The following is a 20,267-nucleotide window of genomic DNA, read 5'->3' as shown; positions in this document are numbered from 1 at the left end:
TCACTTCCCTCTTCTTCTCACCCGATTTGTCTTTAGAAATACACTTAACTTCCTGATTCTTTTTATTGTATACCGTTATCTCCAGATTTGCAAATCATTGGATTTGGTTCTTCTTATAGTATATGGATTTTTGTTAGGTTCACTGACAGCTCCTTCACAGGTAAATCGTGCTGGACAGCCCAGCAGCAGACATTCAGTTGCACTTAATGAATATCTGCTCTAACTGCTGTGACACTAGTGCTTCTGGGTGCCGTCAAACACCCACTTATTCAGTATCAGTGCTGGATCAGGCATGGCACGAATATACAGGTCTAATTTCGCCAGTAGCGATCAGCGTTTAAAGACACATTGACCGCTGCTGCCCTGATGTGGTGCAAATAGGGTGGGTGATAAGCTAAAAAGGCAGGGATACAATGCAATTGAAGCTGGAAAAACGCTGATGTTCTGAAATATTCTTCTCTATCTTTTAAACCCTATGTTCAGCAAACAATAATAATCCTATTTGGTGATATAAAAATAGTTCTCTATCAGTTTTATTTTACCACCTGCAGTGTGCAAAATGTTTTCAAGGGCAACTCGCTTTTTATAGTGAAATGGCAGCTTTTGCAGGTCTTGCTGGGCTCTAAATTAAACAAGCTTCTGAGCCGAACACGCTCTTGCTGTCTTTTGTAGGGATTCTGTCACTCATGTTGTGGCAGAAAACAATTCCTGCTCCGAGGTCTTGGCATGGCTGCAAGCTGAGAAGCTGAGGGACATTTCAAGGCTTCACCTCCTTGATATTTCTTGGTTTACTGACTGCATGGGAGCTGGAAAACCCATACAAATAGAGAACAAACATCTCCTTGAGGTAAGTCATTTTTCTTCATAATATGTCAAGATCTTGTATATGGTTAGGACGAGTTGAAAAAAAATAAATCACAAAAAGTGGGTCTTCTATCCCATGAAACACCAATCTATAAACTTATGGAAATTAAGAGACCCTTTTACTAAGGGGCGGTAGGGCTACCACCACGGTAGCCCAGCAGTAGTCCGGCCTCCGCCACGTACTAACTCCGGTGCTAGAAAATGCATTTTAATTTTCTAGTGCCGGGGGCTTACCCGGCAGTAATTGGGCAGCCCCGCATGCTGCCCGGTTACCACTCGGTGAGCACGGGAGCCTTTACAACTCCTCAATGGGTTGCAGTAAGGGCTCCCCGGGAAATGGCTGCATGGCAAGTGGTTCACTTACCGAAGTGCCCCTTTTACTGCAGTTTGATAAAAGGGGCCCTAAGCAAAGTTATTTTGTATTTATTTATTTTATACCTCACTCCATCTACAAATCTGCTGTTGTACCATTCACTTTTACATACATGCAGTTTTTCACTATTCAGGGGCAATTCTATAATTTGGACATCCTCTTTTAGGTGTCCTGATGCTGCATGGTGAGAGCTTGTACCATAACAGTATCTGGGCACTCAGATTCCATTATAGGATGCCAGCATAACCTGGCATTGGCATACCTAACATTTATTTACCTGCACAAACATCAGCCATAGACCTGACATAATTGCGACTGTGTAATTGTGGCAATAGCGCATATAATTTATAGTATTCTGTAAGTTGCTTTGCCCATGCCCCTCCCGTCCTCTGCTCACGTGAACATCCCTTCTATTTATGCGCTACCAGTATGTGGCTTATGCACACCCTTACAGAATAGCTTTGCTGTCACTTAAGTAGAAGTGCACACTTACCCACAAAAGTGCTGATAGTCTGTACAATTTTGTGTGCAAGCGGGACATAAATATGGGCACCCAGTTATATAACTGCCTTTCACATGCACTCAGGTTTGCTTATCCGTTGACAGTGGTAATCAGTTTTTCACATGGTTTTCCCTGATTGCTTTCAATAGACTGAAGATTCATGAAGAAAGTGATTTGAAAGCTGAAAGTCTTTTTTTTTCCACTGGGGTTTATATGTTTTGTGAATAGTCTTTGCATATAACAAAAACTGGGCAAATCACTTCTATTCTGTAAAAGTCAGTAGATGCCTTGCTGGATCTTGATGGATTAAATGTGAACCAATCCAGTGATTCTTGTGTATTGTTGCTGGCATCCTCCAGTCCAGACATCTTCTGCTTGGCCCTCAGCCTTTACAATACTGGGAATACCATCCTGATATCCAAGCATCCCTTTAGTAGTCCTGAGGTCCAATCCAGTCCAGTCAAGGCTTTTGGCTCTTAAGAGCTTAGCATTATCTTGGATAGAGGCACTTGGTGACTCAAATAAGAATTTCAGCTTCCCAATTCACTGTTTCAAGGCCAACCAGACTACTGTTGCTCTCGTGTCATCCCCCCTTTGACTATTGACCCCTAAATTACTTCTGACTGGTATGACTAATGAAATTTAAACTAATATTGATCAATGTAACTCTGTCATCTTGGTCTCCCTCAATCTCAGTGGCTTTCAATTTAGTCAACAAATTCTTCTTTAATGTGAATGAACTTGGCATTCATTATACTGTCTTCAAATGGTTCTCTTCCTACTTGAGAGCCAAATCTTACCAGGTGTCCTGCAGTACCTCCCTTTCAAGATCCTATCCTGTCACTTGTGGTGTTCCACAGGGCTCTCTGTTGGCCTCTACCCTCTTTAAAAATTGCCTAGCACCATTGCCCCTGCTGATCCAGTCCTTTAGATGTCGCTCTCATTGCTATGCTGGCAAAATTCAAATCCTGTTCACCATCAACTCTTCTTCCTCTGACTTTGGCCCTCTCCATGCCTGGCTCTGAACAGATATTGGATAGCTTAATGACAACCACTTATTTCGCTGCTCTGAAAAATGTGAGGTAATCCACTTCCTCTGTCCCCTCTCCACCATGTCTTCTCTCCCTGTGGTGAGGGATTTTATTTTGCCTTTTCAGGATATTGTTCACATCTCTTTTTTTCCGTTCCTGTCTACTATACCTTAGAACCCTTGCTCTATAGCTTATTATTTCTCACCTTGACTACTCTAATACCCTCTACAATGGTCTTCCCCTTACTTCTCTTAAATGTATGCAGTTCATCCAATCTACTGCAATCAAACTAATTTACAATGTGCATCGTTATGCCCACATTTCTTCTCTGTTGAAAAATGAAAACTGGCTTCTAGTATCAGTTCATCTAAAACATAAGATCCTCATCTTGGTGTACTGTGCATGTTCTACTGATACCCCAACTTATTTGGCAGCTCTCTTGTCTCCTGCATACCATTGGCTGCTTTGCTCCTCCCAAGCTTCACTGCTTTCTCTCCTACCCACTTGACTCAGCCTTTTCCTATTTAGGCCTACATCATTGGAACTCCCTTCCACCCCTATTGACCTCGAATCCTTGTTCCTAAAATTTGAGAAAGCAGTGAAACCTGGCTTTTCCAACTGTCCTTCATTTGACACTGATGCAACACACATTACGATCCTCCTCTCACCTTCTCTCTCTCCTCATCCTTCCTCTCTGCCTTTCTTTCGATGTGCCCTCTTACTCCTCCTCTCCCTCCCTTCAATCCTCCACCTTTCCTCTGCTTTTCTTCTCATGTCTTCCTCTTCACATTGTAAACATTCTCTCTTTCACATTTTATTTGGTACACCGTAAACAGTAAAAACAAAATATCTAAGCGATTCACAATAAATAGAAATCAGTTAGGTTGGGGGGAAATGGAGCAGAAACAAGATGAAAATTTGGATACAATAAATCATTATAGAGGGAGGGGGATTTAGTTACTCAGTTCAAGACAGATAATGAGGGTAGGGTTGTGCGAAGAAACACAAAGAGCAGTGATGAAGCCATAGTGAGACATTTCCAGGCATAATTAAATCAATAATTTGAGTGACTAGAGAATGAGAAAAAATTGTTTAAAATAGTGGGTCTTAAGGACTGATTTAAATTTCTTGAAGGAAAGATCGTGATGCAGCTCTATAGGCAAAGAGCTCCACAATGTAGGAGCAATAACTTCTGTGTTGTGCCTACAACATTTATATAGCAGTATATCGAGTGCTTGTAATAAATAAACAGTACACAGCAGTTAACATGACCTCAAGAGGTATAGCTAATTGCATTGCATGCTATCTACTACACTTTTAGCATGCAGTAACCAACTTTTCTCCTTTTTAACTGTATGGTGGCCCTCCAATAAATGCTAGGAATGCCTTCTGCAGTTAATGCAGAGGTTTTGTACTTACTGCATATTAATCTTTGCTATTAATATGTAATAACCTTAGCATACATTAGTAAATAGGCCTTAATGTTGCTTGGTAGTGAAGTAGCTTAATGGTTAGAGCAGCAGAAAAGGAACCATAAGGTCCAGGTTCCAGTCTCTTAACTCTCTGTTCTTTGGGAGAAGGCAATGGCAAACCACTCCTGTATCATACCAAGAAAGGCACAATAGGGCATCCTTCACTGTGTGGTCTCCGGGAGCCAACTCTGATTCAAGGGCATATCTGGATCTGGAATGTTGCTTGGGTAATTTCTTTCTACTAATTGTCTGTTCTAGGGTAATTTCCTAATGATGTCCTTTCTCACATCAAACAAAGTGGTCCTTTTACCATTCCATGCTAAAAAGTGGCCAGTGCTAGTGTAAATGTGTGGGTTTCTGCGTGCTGCGTTCACTTTTAGCATGGTGGTAAAATGGCTACCTTGCCATATTTTTTTGTAATGGTCACATGCTAATTTCCCCATTAGCATATGGCCATTACCGCAGGAGCCCTTACCACCACGTATTTAGAAGGCAGTAAGGGCTCCTGTGCTACTCACATGTTAATCGGGTAGTGCTTGGTGATGTGCCCATACTACCTGATTACAGCAGGCATGCCTACTCGCTGCTCATGGCCACGCCTCCTGCGTTGAAAAAAATATATTTTCCAGTGCGAGATTAGCGTGGACTGTACAGGAAACAACTGCAGGACACCTCAGCGCATCCCGAGGTAATGCCCTTTTAGCATGCAGTAGGCCGGCATAAAGCCTACTATTCCTTAGTAAAAGGCAAAATCAGGTGGATATTGCTAGCAGAAGATGGTATTTCTGCAAAAGATAAATTAGTCAGTTTGATTTTAGTGACCTAGCAATGCTGCAGAATATTTATGCTTTAAGCGTTCTGATTCTAACCAGCAGGTGGCCTGAATGTATGCTATACTTTAGCCCAAGCACCTTATAACTTACAAAAACCCTCCCTTTTCATATATTCTATCTAGCTATGTAATATTTCATTAGATCAATGTTTCACGGATATAGTATGTGATTAAACAACAGTGAGCCAAGGTTAAAGTTGTCTAAATGAATTTGCGAACTGGAACGTGAAGATAGGTACATAGACATTGCATTTTTTACACTAGTCATCAAATTTTATCAATTGAAAATTGCTGTATTCTTGTGTAGAAAGATAATGGCTATTCTGATCCTTAGCATCTTGCTTTTTGATTATTATTGGTTAGCCCTTAATTAGAACATTTGTGTCATGCAATTAAAACAATGAATGTGCTGCTGAGAGTTTTATGGTTTAAAGCTTGAAAACATGCTGTGAAATATGTTCATATATTAAATTCAAATCATGATGGCTGAATTTGCTTTGCTTATAGTGCTGGCATGGATTTGGAGTGTAGATGTAATTACCTGCCTTTTTAAACCTGAGCTCAAGACAAGCTAGTTTCAGGTACAATAAAAATTCCCCTGCCCAAGAACTTACAATCAAAGTTTTAAGTTGAAGCAATAGAGTTAAATTAATTTGACAGGGGAAATGTGGGATCTGAACCCTAGTTTTCCTGGTGTTCAGTCCTCTGCTCTAACCATTAGGGTACAAATGTCTAATATTCTCATTATGATATAGATTGCTCCAGTTTCCCCTGATTCTGTTGTAACAATAAGGGTCACAAAATTTAGCCTTTGCTGTAGAATAGGCTGGTGCTGGTGGAATTGCTATTAGTTATGGGGTCCATAACTAAGCCAAAAATTCAGTGGTGGCAAGTATTACTCCTTTTCTCTCCTTCTACCCCCATCATTGGAGCTGACTCTGTGGGTGCTTGAGCACCCCCAATATTAAGAAAAATTCCTTGGATGTGTCGCGGGAAGGGTTATTACCATTGGACTTAGCACCCACAATATTTTGAAAAGTTGGCTCCTATGACCCCCATTACCCCTTCACTCACCTTCTCCTTGCTGGTTCAGGGGTCAGAGGAAAGCAGTAGGATAGCACTTTTAAGCTGTGTCTGTCTCTGCTGCCTGAGCATTGTAGTTTACCATATAGTTCAAAGTGAGACAGGTCTGGCCCCTTCCTGTAGAACTGGATAAGGCCTGTGGTGCCTCACTGCTGCTGTCATCTTCTATCCCCAAACTGATATGCAGAGAGTATGTGAGAAGACTGCAAGAAGAGACTTACAAGGATTATCAAGTGGGGGTGTGGAAAGGGTTAGTCATTTAGGATCATGGACGGAAGAGTGAATAAAGGGATCATGGAGGTGACAGTTTAGGGGCAGAAGGTGAGGAAGTAACTGGAGGAATATGGATATAGGTGCCAGCTCTGTGAATGCAAAAGAGATTGTAGTAGATCGGGTATCTTTAAATAACAATAAAAATCAGACAAAAGATTGCCAATTAATACTGTCAAGTACTAAGCATGATGTACTTAGGAACAACAAACATAGTTTGAAATGTCTATATGCGAATGCCAGGAGCCTAAGAAATAAGATGGGGGAGTTGGAATATATTGCACTAAATGAAAAATTAGATATAATAGGCATCTCTGAGACCTGGTGAAGGAGGATAACCAGTGGGACACTGTCATACCGGGGTACAAATTATATCGTAGTGATAGGGTGAATCGGATTGATGGAGGGGTAGCATTGTATATTAACGAGAGCCTTGAATCAAATAGATTGAAAATTCTGCAGGAAACAAAACACTCCTTGGAATCACTGTGGATTGAAATTCCATGTGCAAAGGGGAAAAGGATAGTGATAGGAGTGTACTACCGTCCGCCTGGCCAGGACGAACAGACGGATGCGGAAATGTTAAAGGAAATCAGGGACGCAAACAAACTGGGCAACACAATAATAATGGGGGATTTCAATTACCCGCATATAGACTGGGTTAATGTAACATCTGTACACGCAAGGGACATAGGATTTCTTGATGAAATCAAGGACAGCTTCATGGAACAGCTAGTTCAGGAGCCGACAAGAGAAGGAAAATACTAGACTTAGTCCTTAGTGGTGCTCATGATCTAGTGCAGGGGGTAACGATACGAGGGCCGCTTGATAACAGTGATCATAATATGATCGGTTTTGATATTGGCATTGAAGGAAGTGAAACTAGGAAATCAAGTACGCTAGCGTTTAACTATAGAAAAGGTGATTACGACAAAATGAGAAAAATGGTGAAAAAAAGACTGAAAGGAGCAGCTCGCAGAGTAAAAACTTGCATCAGGCGTGGATGCTGTTTAAAAACACCATCCTGGAGGTTCAGGACAAATATATTCCACGTATTAGAAAAAAGGGAAAAAAGACTAAACGTCAGCCGGCGTGGCTAAACATTAAGATAAAGGAAATCATTAGAGCCAAAAAACAATCCTTCAGAAAGTGGAGAAGAGAACCAACTGAAAGTAACAGGATAGATCATAAGGAATGCCAAGCCAAATGCAAAGCGGAGATAAGGAGGGCAAAAAAGGACTTTGAGAAGAAATTAGCGTTGGAAGCAAAAATACATAGTAAAAACTTTTTTAGATACATTAAAAGCAGGAAACCGGCCAAAGAGTCGGTTGGGCCGCTGGACGAAAATGGTGTTAAAGGGGCGATCAAGGAGGACAAAGCCGTAGCGGAGAAATTAAATGAATTCTTTGCTTCGGTCTTCACCGAGGAGGATTTGGGGGGGACACCGGTGCCGGAAAGAATATTTGAAGCGGGGGAGTCGGAGAAACTAAACAATTCTCTGTAACCTTGGAGGATGTAATGGGTCAGTTCAGCAAGCTGAAGAGTAGTAAATCACCGGGACCTGATGGTATTCATCCCAGAGTATTAATAGAACTAAAAAATGAACTTGCGGAGCTACTGTTAGAATATGCAATCTGTCCCTAAAATCGAGTGTAGTACCGGAAGACTGGAGGGTAGCCAATGTTACTCCGATTTTTAAGAAGGGTTCCAGAGGAGATCCAGGAAATTATAGACCGGTGAGTCTGACGTCGGTGCCGGGCAAGATGGTGGAGGCTATTATTAAGAATAAAATTGCAGAGCATATACAAAAACATGGACTGATGAGACAAAGTCAGCACGGATTTAGTGAAGGGAAGTCTTGCCTCACCAATCTAATGCATTTTTTTGAGGGAGTAAGCAAACATGTGGACAATGGGGAGCCGGTTGATATTGTATATCTGGATTTTCAGAAGGCGTTTGACAAAGTGCCGCACGAAAGACTCCTGAAGAAATTGCAGAGTCATGGAATCGGAGGTAGGGTATTATTATGGATTAAGAACTGGTTGAAAGATAGGAAGCAGAGAGTAGGATTGCGTGGCCAGTATTCTCAGTGGAGGAGGGTAGTTAGTGGGGTCCCGCAGGGGTCTGTGCTGGGTCCGTTGCTTTTTAATGTATTTATAAATGACCTAGAGATGGGAATAACTAGTGAGGTAATTAAATTCGCCGATGACACAAAATTATTCAGGGTCGTCAAGTCGCAGGAGGAATGTGAACGATTACAGGAGGACCTTGCGAGACTGGGAGAATGGGCGTGCAAGTGGCAGATGAAGTTCAATGTTGACAAGTGCAAAGTGATGCATGTGGGTAAGAGGAACCCGAATTATAGCTACGTCTTGCAAGGTTCCGCGTTAGGAGTTACGGATCAAGAAAGGGATCTGGGTGTCGTCGTCGATGATACGCTGAAACCTTCTGCTCAGTGTGCTGCTGCGGCTAGGAAAGCGAATAGAATGTTGGGTGTTATTAGGAAGGGTATGGAGTCCAGGTGTGCGGATGTTATAATGCTGTTGTATCGCTCCATGGTGCGACCGCACCTGGAGTATTGTGTTCAGTACTGGTCTCCGTATCTCAAAAAAGATATAGTAGAATTGGAAAGGTACAGCGAAGGGCGACGAAAATGATAGTGGGGATGGGACGACTTCCTATGAAGAGAGGCTGAGAAGGCTAGGGCTTTTCAGCTTGGAGAAGAGACGGCTGAGGGGAGATATGATAGAAGTGTATAAAATAATGAGTGGAATGGATCGGGTGGATGTGAAGCGACTGTTCATGCTATCCAAAAATACTAGGACTAGAGGGCATGAGTTGAAGCTACAGTGTGGTAAATTTAAAACGAATCGGAGAAAATTTTTCTTCACCCAACGTGTAATTAGACTCTGGAATTCGTTGCCGGAGAACGTGGTACGGGCGGTTAGCTTGACGGAGTTTAAAAAGGGGTTAGATAGATTCCTAAAGGACAAGTCCATAGATCGCTATTAAATGGACTTGGAAAAATTCCGCATTTTTAGGTATAACTTGTCTGGAATGTTTTTACGTTTGGGGAGCGTGCCAGGTGCCCTTGACCTGGATTGGCCACTGTCGGTGACAGGATGCTGGGCTAGATGGACCTTTGGTCTTTCCCAGTATGGCACTACTTATGTACTTATGTACTTATAACATTCCCAGTATTGAGCTAATTCCTTAAGTTTGCCTAGGGAAGGACAATTTTTGTTGAGTTGAATGCCCCCAATAATTTTGAAAAGTAGGCTCCTATAAATATGGGGGCGAAAGTGATTAAGGGGCAGTGAGGGAATTGGAGGGAGCAGAGGACATTCTGAGGGATGAAAATGACTGAGAGGCTTGTAGGAAGAAGCAGGGGAGTATGAGGAGTAAAAGTCACTGAGGAGCAGTAAGTGGATAAGAGGGAGTACAGTGAGAGGCCAAGGGTGGTTTGAGGTGGGGGAGGGATTATAGTTTTATGGTTTATTGACAATTTACTATACCGTTTGACTTTACAGAACATGGTGGTGAGTGATAGAAAGAATCCGCATCAGAAGGAGGTGTGTAGGAGCAAATCTTCCTTCCTTCCCGCTCCTGATGTGGGATACACTTAGACAGTTGTGCGTATAAATGCTAATCAATGCAAATTAGTGTCATAATTGCTTGTTCAGTGGCAATTATCAGTGCTGATTGGCTTGTTAACTAAGTTTCATGTGCAAATCCAGAAAATGACCAGATTTGTGCTATCAATTTCGTTTATCGTTTATTCATTTTACTATACCGTCTCAAATTTTGGTTACAAAAACGGTTTTACATGTTAATATAAAAATCATAATAAAAACAAACATAAAAACTCCATCAAATTGATAGGAAAGCAAGCTAAGACACCCATTCTTAAAAGATAAAGAAAACACCAATTTTTACTATATTTAAGTCACGCTATTTAGAATCTTGGGGTATGTGCTAGAAAACCACTAATCTTTCCACAATAATGATAAAAAAATATAAACATAAATTAATTTGTGGGCACAATTTTCAACAGATAAAAGAAAAATAACAATGCATGTATAAAACATGTATATACATGCATAAAGTACACCTGTATAATTACAGTTTCTTTGGAGCAGGGGAGAATTTTTGTGTCGGCATTTGTACACTATTGGGGCTGGATTTGGGATCATTTTTGGCCATTTCAGATAAGCATTGTGTTATAAAATTATCGCCCTCCCCCCCCCCCCCCCCCCGCATGTCTTGTAAATACTGATAACTCAAGAGTTATTTGTTACTTGCAAGGATGCACATGTGTTTGAAATGACAGTGGATATGTCCTAAAAGAGTACTTCCTGCTTCCGAAGATTAGATTATTGTAATATCGTACATTTAGGTCTTCTGCATTACCTAGTTAGATGCCATCAAAATGAGCAGAACTGTGCAGTAAGGGTGTTTTCCTATGCTTAGAAACAGAGAAAAATGTAGGCGGACAAAGTCCATATGGCTTAACCAGTCTGCCTATCCATGCCATCTACTCTCCCTATCACTCCCTTAGAGATCCTATGTACTAATGAATTACTAAACAATGTGATCATGTTGCTCCTCTTCTGATGAAATATCAATGGTTACCAGTACCATTTCGTATACAATTTAAACTCCTTGCGCTAACGCATAGAGCACTGTACAATGAGACACTGGCTTATTTGTCCTCTGCTATTTCATTTTGTACTCAGAATATTGAGAATATTGAGAATATTGCATGGTGGTCATTTACAAATTCCTACTTGGTCTGCTCATTTGAAAACTACTCGTCACTCTACATTCGTTTGTGCACCCCCCATTGTTTGGAATACTCTTCCATTAGCTCTCCGTATGGGTGGATCCATCCTTTCCGACATTCAAAGTGGCCTTTAAAACCTAGCTTTTTCAACAGGCTTTTCAATCTCAGTATTCACAGATGTACTGGTCTTCAGGGTGAGTAACTGCAGTCTGTTACTTTTCCCTCTTGGCTGTTTCCCTCTTTCTTTTGTATTTTAATTAATGGCGATCTTTTCTTAATTTTATCTTTTTAATATTGATTTTATGTATTTAATGTAACTGCTTTGATGTATGCCTACAAAAGGAGGTATATTAAATATAATGAACTATAACGGCATGCTCTTTCCTGATAGTGTGTGCATGCACCATTGCACATGGTGCATGCATGCACTATTGGAAAAAGCACTCCTTCTTTCAGGAAAATTGCACTCTCTTCCAAAAGAGGGCACACTATCTATGATATTGCTCTTGTAACATTAAAACCTCAAAATAAAGCAAAATAAAAAAAAGTTCATGTAAATAACAAGGGAAACAATACAAAATATACATTTTTGGACTCCATATCACTAGTTACTTATAGTTATGTTGATCCATCTGAAATTGAGCAGTGTCTGTTTTGGTTTTTATTTTGAAATTTAAGGCTACAATTTACATTAATCCAGCTAAATTTGATATTATCAGAGAGTAGGCATGGCCAGCGCTAACCAATTGGTACCTGGTTAGGACAGGCGCCCTTACCATCTAGTAAATAGGTGTTGATATGGGCTCACGTGCTAATGGTCACATGCTAATTGGGAAATTAGTGTATGGCCATTAATACAGAAAGGGCTAGATTCTATATATAGTGCCTGAAATATTCTCTAAAGTACGCCTAAATTGTATAGCGTAGGCTTAAATTTCCATGCAGTATATATAATACACTGAGCGCCTCTTCACACGACCAAATTTACGCTAAGTAAAACATGTCCATTTAGGCCATGTTTTACTTGGCGTAAATCCCAATGCCTAAATTAGGTGCAAAGGAGGAGATTCTATGTATGGAGCCTAAAACAATCAGTGCCGACTAAGCATAGTCTATAGTAGGTGCCTAGATTTAGGTGCAGATTATAGACTATGCATAGTTCATATTTCAGCACCTAAATTTGCATGCATCCATTTACACTAACGAAAATTTGGTGTAAATCCTTGCATGCAGATTTAGGCACACTAGGCCATAATCTATAGCTAGGTGTGTAAATTTTAGAACACCCACAAAATGCCCATTTCTCCACCCATAACCATGCACCTTTTTGCCCGCGCATGGTAGACGTTCGGCGCACTTCATTATAGAATAAGCTTAGTGAGTTGTGCGTGTAAATTCTAATCAAACCAATTAGTGCTCATTATTGCTTAAGTGCTGTTATATGTTCATTAGCTTATCCAGCTTGTTAAACTAAGTGCATTGTTATAGAATCAGTGCCGATTTCGACGCCGATCTTTAGGCACGCTATATAGAATCCAAGGGAGAGCAGATATATTCTATAATAATGTGAATAGATTGTAGAAACACCCATGACCCGTCCATTCCATGTCCATAACCACATCCCCTTTTCAACAATGCGCACTGCATTACAGAATACACTTAGGACCCCTATTACAAAGGCACGCTAGCGTTTGTAGCGCTCACTAAAAATAAGCATGCGCTACACACTAGAGATGCCCATATATTCCTATGGGTGTCTCTAGCATTTAGTGTGTGCTAAAACGCTAGCATGCCTTTGTAAAAGACCCCTTAGCAAGTTGTGCGCGTAAATCTTAATTAATGCCAATTAGTGCTGATAATTGCTGTTAACATCCATTTGACAGCACTGATTAGCTAGTTAACCAATTAAGTTATGCACATTTTTATAGAATGCACTTCGATTTCCATGCAGAAATTAAGGTGTGATATATAGAATTTGGGGGAAATGGGAAATGTGGCCATTTTACAGTTACACTAAGGGGCCCTTTTACAAAGCGGCAGTAGAGCTGCTGCCCCTTTGTCGCACACTAATCCAGCACTACCGTTGACTCACTGTGGGAGCTGGTAGTAGTGCCTCTTCCACTGTGTGCCATTTTTCGGCGTACCAGAAACAATTTTATTTTCCACTAGGTTAGCATGGGAGCCCCTACCACTTCCTAAAAAGAAGACAGTAAGGGCCCCCTCAGGAAATGGCCGTGTGTCAAGTATATACTTACTGCACAGACATTTCCTTTTTTGCATAAAAACCCCGCTGTGGTAAAAGGGTCCTTAGTGTATGGCAAATCCACACACTGAGGACAGCACAGGGCCCCTTTTACCGCAGTGTAGTAAAAAGGCCCATAAAAGTGGCCTCAACATGCAGGAAAGCCCTGTGCTACTGATACCATAAGCCACTTTTTAACACAGCTTAGTAAAAGGTCCCCTATGTCTGTGTTATCCAGTTGGCATGCACTAATATGGACACACTAGCTGGATAATGCTTCCATGCCCATCCCCCAACCATGCCCCCTCCCAAAATAGTGTAAAAAAAAAAAAAGAAACGAGCAATTAACAAATTACTACAAAATGCTTCTTTGCTAAAGCTTTTTTCATGTGCTAAACACATGCTACGGCTTCACACCTACTACTACTACTATTAAACATTTCTATAGCGCTACTAGACTTACGCAGCGCTGTACAAATTAACATGAAAAGACAGTCCCTGCTCAACAGAGCTTACAATCTAAATTGGACAGATGAACAGACAGCTAGGGGTGGGGAAATTGCAGTGGTAGGGGTGATAAGTGAGGGTGTTGAGTAAGAGAGTCATGGTTAGGAGTCGAAAGCAGTAGCAAAGAGGTGGGCTTTAAGCCTAGACTTGAAGACAGCCAGAGACTGAGCCTGACGTACTGGCTCAGGGAGTCTATTCCAGGCATAGGGAGCAGCGACATAGAAGGAACGGAGCCAGGAGTTAGCAGTGGGGGAGAAGGGGGATGACAGGAGACATTTACCCAGCGAACGGAGTTCATGGGGAGGAGTGTAGGGAGAGATGAGAGTGGAAAGGTACTGAGGAGCTGCGGAGTGGATGCACTTGTAGGTCAAAAGGAGAAGTTTGAACCGTATGCGAAAGCGGATAGGGAGCCAGTGAAGCGACTTGAGGAGAGGGCTAACTTGAGTATAGTGACTCTGGCGGAATATAAGACGTGCAGCAGAGTTTTGGACAGATTGAAGAGGAGATAGATGGCTGAGCGGGAGACCAGCGAGAAGCAAATTGCAGTAGTCTAGGCGAGAGGTGATAAGGGTGTGGGTAAGGGTTTTGGTAGCGTCCTCGGACAGGAAAGGGCGAATTTTGTTAATATTACGGAGAAAGAAACGGCAGGTTTGGCAATCTGCTGAATATGAGCAGAGAAGGAGAGAGCGGAGTCAAAGATGACTCCAAGGTTGTGCGCAGATGGGACAGGGAGGATGAGAGTGTTATCTACCGAAATAGAGAACGGGGGGAGAGGAGAGGCAGGTTTAGGGGGAAAGAGGAGAAGCTCGGTTTTGGTCATGTTTAGTTTCAGGTGGCGGCGAGACATCCAGGCAGCGATGTCAGACAGGCAGGCCGATACTTTGGTCTGGATTTCAGCTGAGATATCCGGTGCGGAGAGGTAGATCTGGGTATCATCAGCGTTAAGGTGGTATTGAAAGCCATGGGATGAGATCAGAGCACCAAGGGAAGAGGTATAGATGGAGAAGAGGAGAGGTCCTAGGACAGATCCTTGGGGTACACCGACTGTTAGCGGGATAGATGTGGAGGAGGAACCACCGGAGTATACGCTAAGAGTACGTTGGGAGAGATAGGAAGAGAACCAGGAAAGAACAGGGCCCAGGAATCCAAGAGAGGATAATGTATCAAGGAGAAAGGTGTGATCAACAGTATCAAATGCAGCAGATAGGTCGAGGAAGATGAGAATAGAGTAGAGACCTTTAGATTTGGCCAGTAACAGGTCATTGGAGACTTTGGCAAGCGCTGTTTCAGTCGAGTGAAGAGAGCGAAAGCCAGATTGGAGCGGGTCAAGAATAGCTCGAGATGAAAGGAAGTCGAGGCAGCGGCGGTGAACAGCACGTTCAAGAATCTTGGAGAGGAAAGGGAGGAGGGAGATGGGCCGATAGCTAGAGGGGCAGGTAGGGTCCAGTGAAGGTTTTTTAAGGAGCGGTGTGACTACAGCATGTTTGAAGGCATCAGGAACAATTGCAGTGGAAAGCGAAAGATTGAGGATATGACGGATAAAAGGGATGACAGTGGGGGAGATAGTGTTAAGTAGGTGAGTGGGAATGGGATCAGAGGGGCAGGTGTACGTTTGGACGAGGAAAGAAGATGTGCAGTTTCCTCATCAGTGACATCAGAGAAGGTGGAAAAGGAAATGGCCGTGTGTCAAGTATATACTTACTGCACAGTCATTTCCTTTTTTGCATAAAAACTCCGCTGCGGTAAAAGGGTCCTTAGTGTACGGCAAATCCACGCACTGAGGACAGCACAGGGCCCCTTTTACTGCAGTGTAGTAAAAAGGCCCATAAACGTGGCCTCAACATGCAGGAAAGCCCTGTGCTACTGATACCATAAGCCACTTTTTTCATGTGCTAAACATATGCTACGGCTTCACACCCTTTAGTAAAAGGGCCCCTAAGTTTTCAGCTGAAAACTTATCTTAAAGAGCTTAAAATTTATACATCTAAATTTGGTCTGTGATTCATTTGCCTCGTTTTTAAGAGCCTAGTGCTGAAAATCAATGCAGAACTCCTAATGTGTTTTCCTCACCCTAAATGCACCTCTGTTGCCGACCACTGTATATGTTCCTAGATTTGTGAAATTGTGAATATAAATTTAGGTACTCAGCCCCAATAAATTTTCACTCGAAGTTAGAAGCATAAATTCTTTGTATATCAGGCCTTTTTTTGTTTTTTTTTAATATATAAATTATATATAATAAATTATGTTCAGCAAAGTACAAACCTACAAAGAGCAACAGACATATATCCACAGTAACAAAACTAGAAAATTCTCAGTTGAAGAACTTTGTTGAGAAAACTCTAGACATTGATGTGCTGCCAATTTCTTACCAGGGGATTTGGACAGCTGTGCTCTATTCAGTGTTTATTCTTTGTTTTCATAAAATCATTTCACAAGGGTCTCCCAGGGGCAACCTCCAGTACATCACCGACCCCAAGCTAACCACTTTAAAAATTCACAAAATTCTAAACAAACACAGCAAAACAGTAAAGTACCATGTTTTTCACTGTGTAGGCTTCATTATTAAATGTCCGACAGGGCATCTTTTTAACATCAATACAAGACGTTTTGTACAGCTGGAATAATTTTTTGCACAAGACTTAAATCTGTGTAGCACAAAGTCTTAGTAGTGACAATTTGCAATGTTGCTATGGGTAGAAAGAGAGATGATTGAATTTTTGGTTGAAGATTGGATGGACTTTTGCAAAATCATTAAGCGGCCCCTTTACTAAGCTGCGCTAGTACATGGCGGTAGCACCTCCTAACATGGGACTTTCCCACATGCTAAGCCCATTTCTAGCAAAGGCCATAAAAGAGGCATTTTTCTATTAAATGAATTCCTGGCTTTGTGCAGTTCGCATTAGCATGTGGCCTTTTGAAAAAATTAATACGCATTTACCACCTCCTATTTAGGATGCAATAACCAGTGAGCATGGCAATAATGTAGCGCTTCCATGCCTATTCTCTGCCCTTAATACCCCCCCAAATTTTAAAATGTAAATACTACTTACTTAGGGGCTCTTTTACTAAGCAGCAGTAGGGCTAACGCGTGGGTAGCACTTGCCAAATCGATACTACCGCCAGGTACTGTGAGCACCCTGCAGTAATTTAGAAGTTGGCAAATTTCTACCATGGGAGATGTTCCCTGTGGTAATTGGCAGCTTGGATGCACTGTATGATTACCACACGAGTAGTGCATGAGCCCTTACTTCTAGGTCAATGGGTGGCGGTAAGGGCTCAGGCCGTAAATAGTCATATGCTACTTTTAATTTTAGCACATGTCCATTTACTGCCCCATTAAAAAGGCCTTTTTACTAGCTGCCTTAAAAACTGGTACAGCGTATGCCAATTTCACACGCCCAAACTACCACAGGCTACTTTTTACCACAGCTTGGTAAAAGGGCCCCTTAGGAGGGAATTCTATAAATGGTGCTCAATTGTGGGCACCAAAAAAATAGGTGCTAAGCATTATTCCTTTTGCCTCACCAATCTACTACATTTCTTTGAAGGGGTGAACAAACATGTGGATAAAGGTGAGTCGGTTGATATTGCATCAGGGGCGTAGCTATGTGGGGCCACGGGGACCTGGGCCCCCCAGATTTGACCCTGACCCCTGCCAACCCTTTTGACCCCTCTTCCCGCCACTGCTAACCTTCCCCCGCCGCCACCATCGGGTACCTGTACTGGCGGGGGTCCACAACCCCCACCAGCCGAAGTCCTCTTCAGCCAGTCTCTGGGCCCGCGCATTGCTGCAGCTGATGTGGAAGCCTAGGATTCTGTTTCTGTGTCAGTTGTCCTGATGTCCTACACGTTGAACGGGGGACTCGGGGGAGGGTTGGCGGTGGGGGGGGAAGGGGGGTCAAAAGGGGAGGGGTGCCGGGGGGGTCCGCTGCACCAGGGGGGGGGGATCCGCAGCACCAGGGGGTCTAAAATGTGCCCCTTCACCTCGGGCTGTGGCCCCTCCTCCCGCTCAAGTCTGACTATGCCCTTGTATTGCATATCTGGATTTTCAAAAGGCATTTGACAAAGTATCTCATGAAAGACTCCTGAGAAAATTAGAGAGGTGTGGTAGCCGTGTTAGTCCACTTTTAAAGGTAATCAACAGAAATAAAACAAAATAAAACATGGAAAAGAAAATAAGATGATACCTTTTTTATTGGACATAACTTAATACATACATATATATATATATAGTAACATAGTAAATGACGGCATAAAAAGACCTGCACGGTCCATCCAGTCTGCCCAACAAGATAAACTCACATGTGCCATTTTTTGTGTATACCTTACCTTGATTTGTACCTGTCTTTTTCAGAGCACAGACCACAGAGCACAGACCGTATAAGTCTGCCCAGCACTGTCCCCATCCCCCAACCACTCGCTCTGCCTCCCACCACCGGCTCTGGCACAGACCGTATAAGTCTGCCCAGCACTATCCCCACCTCCCAACCACCAGCCCTGTCATCTACCAACACTTGCTTATTTCCGATCTGACGAAAAAGGGCAACCTTCGAAAGCTAATCAAGAAATGCATTGTTATGTCCAATAAAAAAGGTATTATCTTATTTTCTTTTCCATGTTTTATTTTGTTTTATTTCTATTGATTACCTGAGGAAATTAGAAAGTCATGGCATAGGAGGCAATGTCCTATTGTGGATTAAAAACTGGTTAAAAGCTAGAAAACAGAGAGTAGGGTTAAATGGTCAATATTCTCAATGGAGAAGGGTAGATAGTGGGGATCTGCAGGGATCTGTGCTGGGACCACTGCTTTTTAATATATTTATAAATGATCTAGATATGGGAATAATTAGTCAGGTAATTGTTAAGTTGCAAAAGGATTGTGAAAAATGGCAAGAGGACCTTACGAGATTGGGAGACTTGGCATCCAAATAGCAGATGACATTTAATGTGAACAAGCGCAAAATGCATGTAGGAAAGAGGAACCCAAACTATAGCTATATGATACAAGATTCCACATTAGGAGTCACCACTCAGGTGTCATTGTTGATGATATGTTGAAATCCTCTGTTCAATGTGCAGCGGCAGCTATGAAAACAAATTGGTATGGAAAACAAAAATCCGAATGTTATAATGCCTTTGTATCAGACCATGGTACAACTGCACCTTGAATACTGTGTGTAATTCTGATCACTGCATCTCAGAAAAGATATTGTGGCATTAGAAAGGTACAGAGAAGGGTGACGAAAATGATAAATGGGATGAGACAACTTCCCTATGAGAAAAGGCTAAAGTGGCTAGGGCTCTTCAGCTTGGAGAAGAGATGGTTGAGGGGAGATATGACAGAGGTCTATAAAATACTGAATGGAATAGAACAGGTAGACATGAATCACTTGTTTACTCTTTCAAAAATACTAGGACTAGGGAGCATGCAATGAAGCTACTAAGTAGTAAATTTAAAACAAATCAGAGAAAATATTTCTTTACTCAATATGTTACAAAAAATATTTAACTTGGGGAAATTGCTCGGAGCATTCGCTAATATTTATAAGTTTTAAGATATATTTTGGTTAATTCTCCACCAATTACCTATTAAGGTAATAAGATCCACAATTGTAATGACTTAAATATATTTTGTGTTTTACATTAACCTGCACTGCATAAGATTCAAGAACTTGTGCTCAAAGCATGGCACTAAGTTTTAAAAGCGACCATGCTACCAGAACATAAAAAGAAAGACTATATAATTAGCTTTAGAAAGATTTATTTACAATACAGGTTTCAGTGATTGCAGCGAGAGGTAGTCTTTTTAAAAGGATCTTTTAAAAAGGACCTTGGAACAGAGAATTTGTGCTTTAAAACAAAATAACAGAGTTTAAATCAAAAGGTTATAAGTTAACAAAAGTCCTTTGTTGTAGAAGCTGAATGATGAGCACATGGTGACAGGAGAGATCCTCACAGCAGGGAGATGAGCTGCAGGTCCCCAGAGCAGCAGTTCCCAAAGAGAGAGAGCTGGGCTGCTTCCAGGCTTTTTATTATGTTCCCTGAGTCCTGGATATTGTAGTTTGCAGAGGAGCTTGGGTATTGTAGTTTGCAGAGGATTCCTGGTCATGTGTTCTCTGGCCATTTGCTGGAAAAATGGCTTTTCTATAGCTTGAGGGCTTTCGTATAGGTTTCAGTCTGCTGTGATAGGTGGAGTTTCTTTTGTCAGATAGATGGGCTTTTTCAGTCAGAGTTATAGGAGCCTCTCTGTCTGCTTCAGTTTTTGTTCTCTGGAGATGTCTTGGTGACCCACCTAGCCAGCTTTT

General features: G+C 41.9%; 1 protein-coding gene across 1 annotated transcript in view; it reads left to right on the top strand.

The window, feature by feature from the left end:
• Nucleotides 1–20,267, top strand: part of DNTT (DNA nucleotidylexotransferase) — a 343,242-nt gene that overhangs the window by 13,706 nt on the left and 309,269 nt on the right. Inside the window, exon 2 of the mRNA XM_030204811.1 lies at nucleotides 673–847. Within this exon, the coding sequence (XP_030060671.1) occupies nucleotides 673–847 (175 nt within the window). The remainder of the gene's footprint in view (nucleotides 1–672; nucleotides 848–20,267) is intronic.

This window comes from Microcaecilia unicolor, chromosome 5 (genome assembly GCF_901765095.1).
Source record: "Microcaecilia unicolor chromosome 5, aMicUni1.1, whole genome shotgun sequence".
NCBI classification, from domain to species: Eukaryota; Metazoa; Chordata; class Amphibia; order Gymnophiona; family Siphonopidae; genus Microcaecilia; species Microcaecilia unicolor.
The sequence above is the reverse complement of the archived record's forward strand: the minus strand, read 5'-3'. Positions and strand labels throughout refer to the sequence as shown.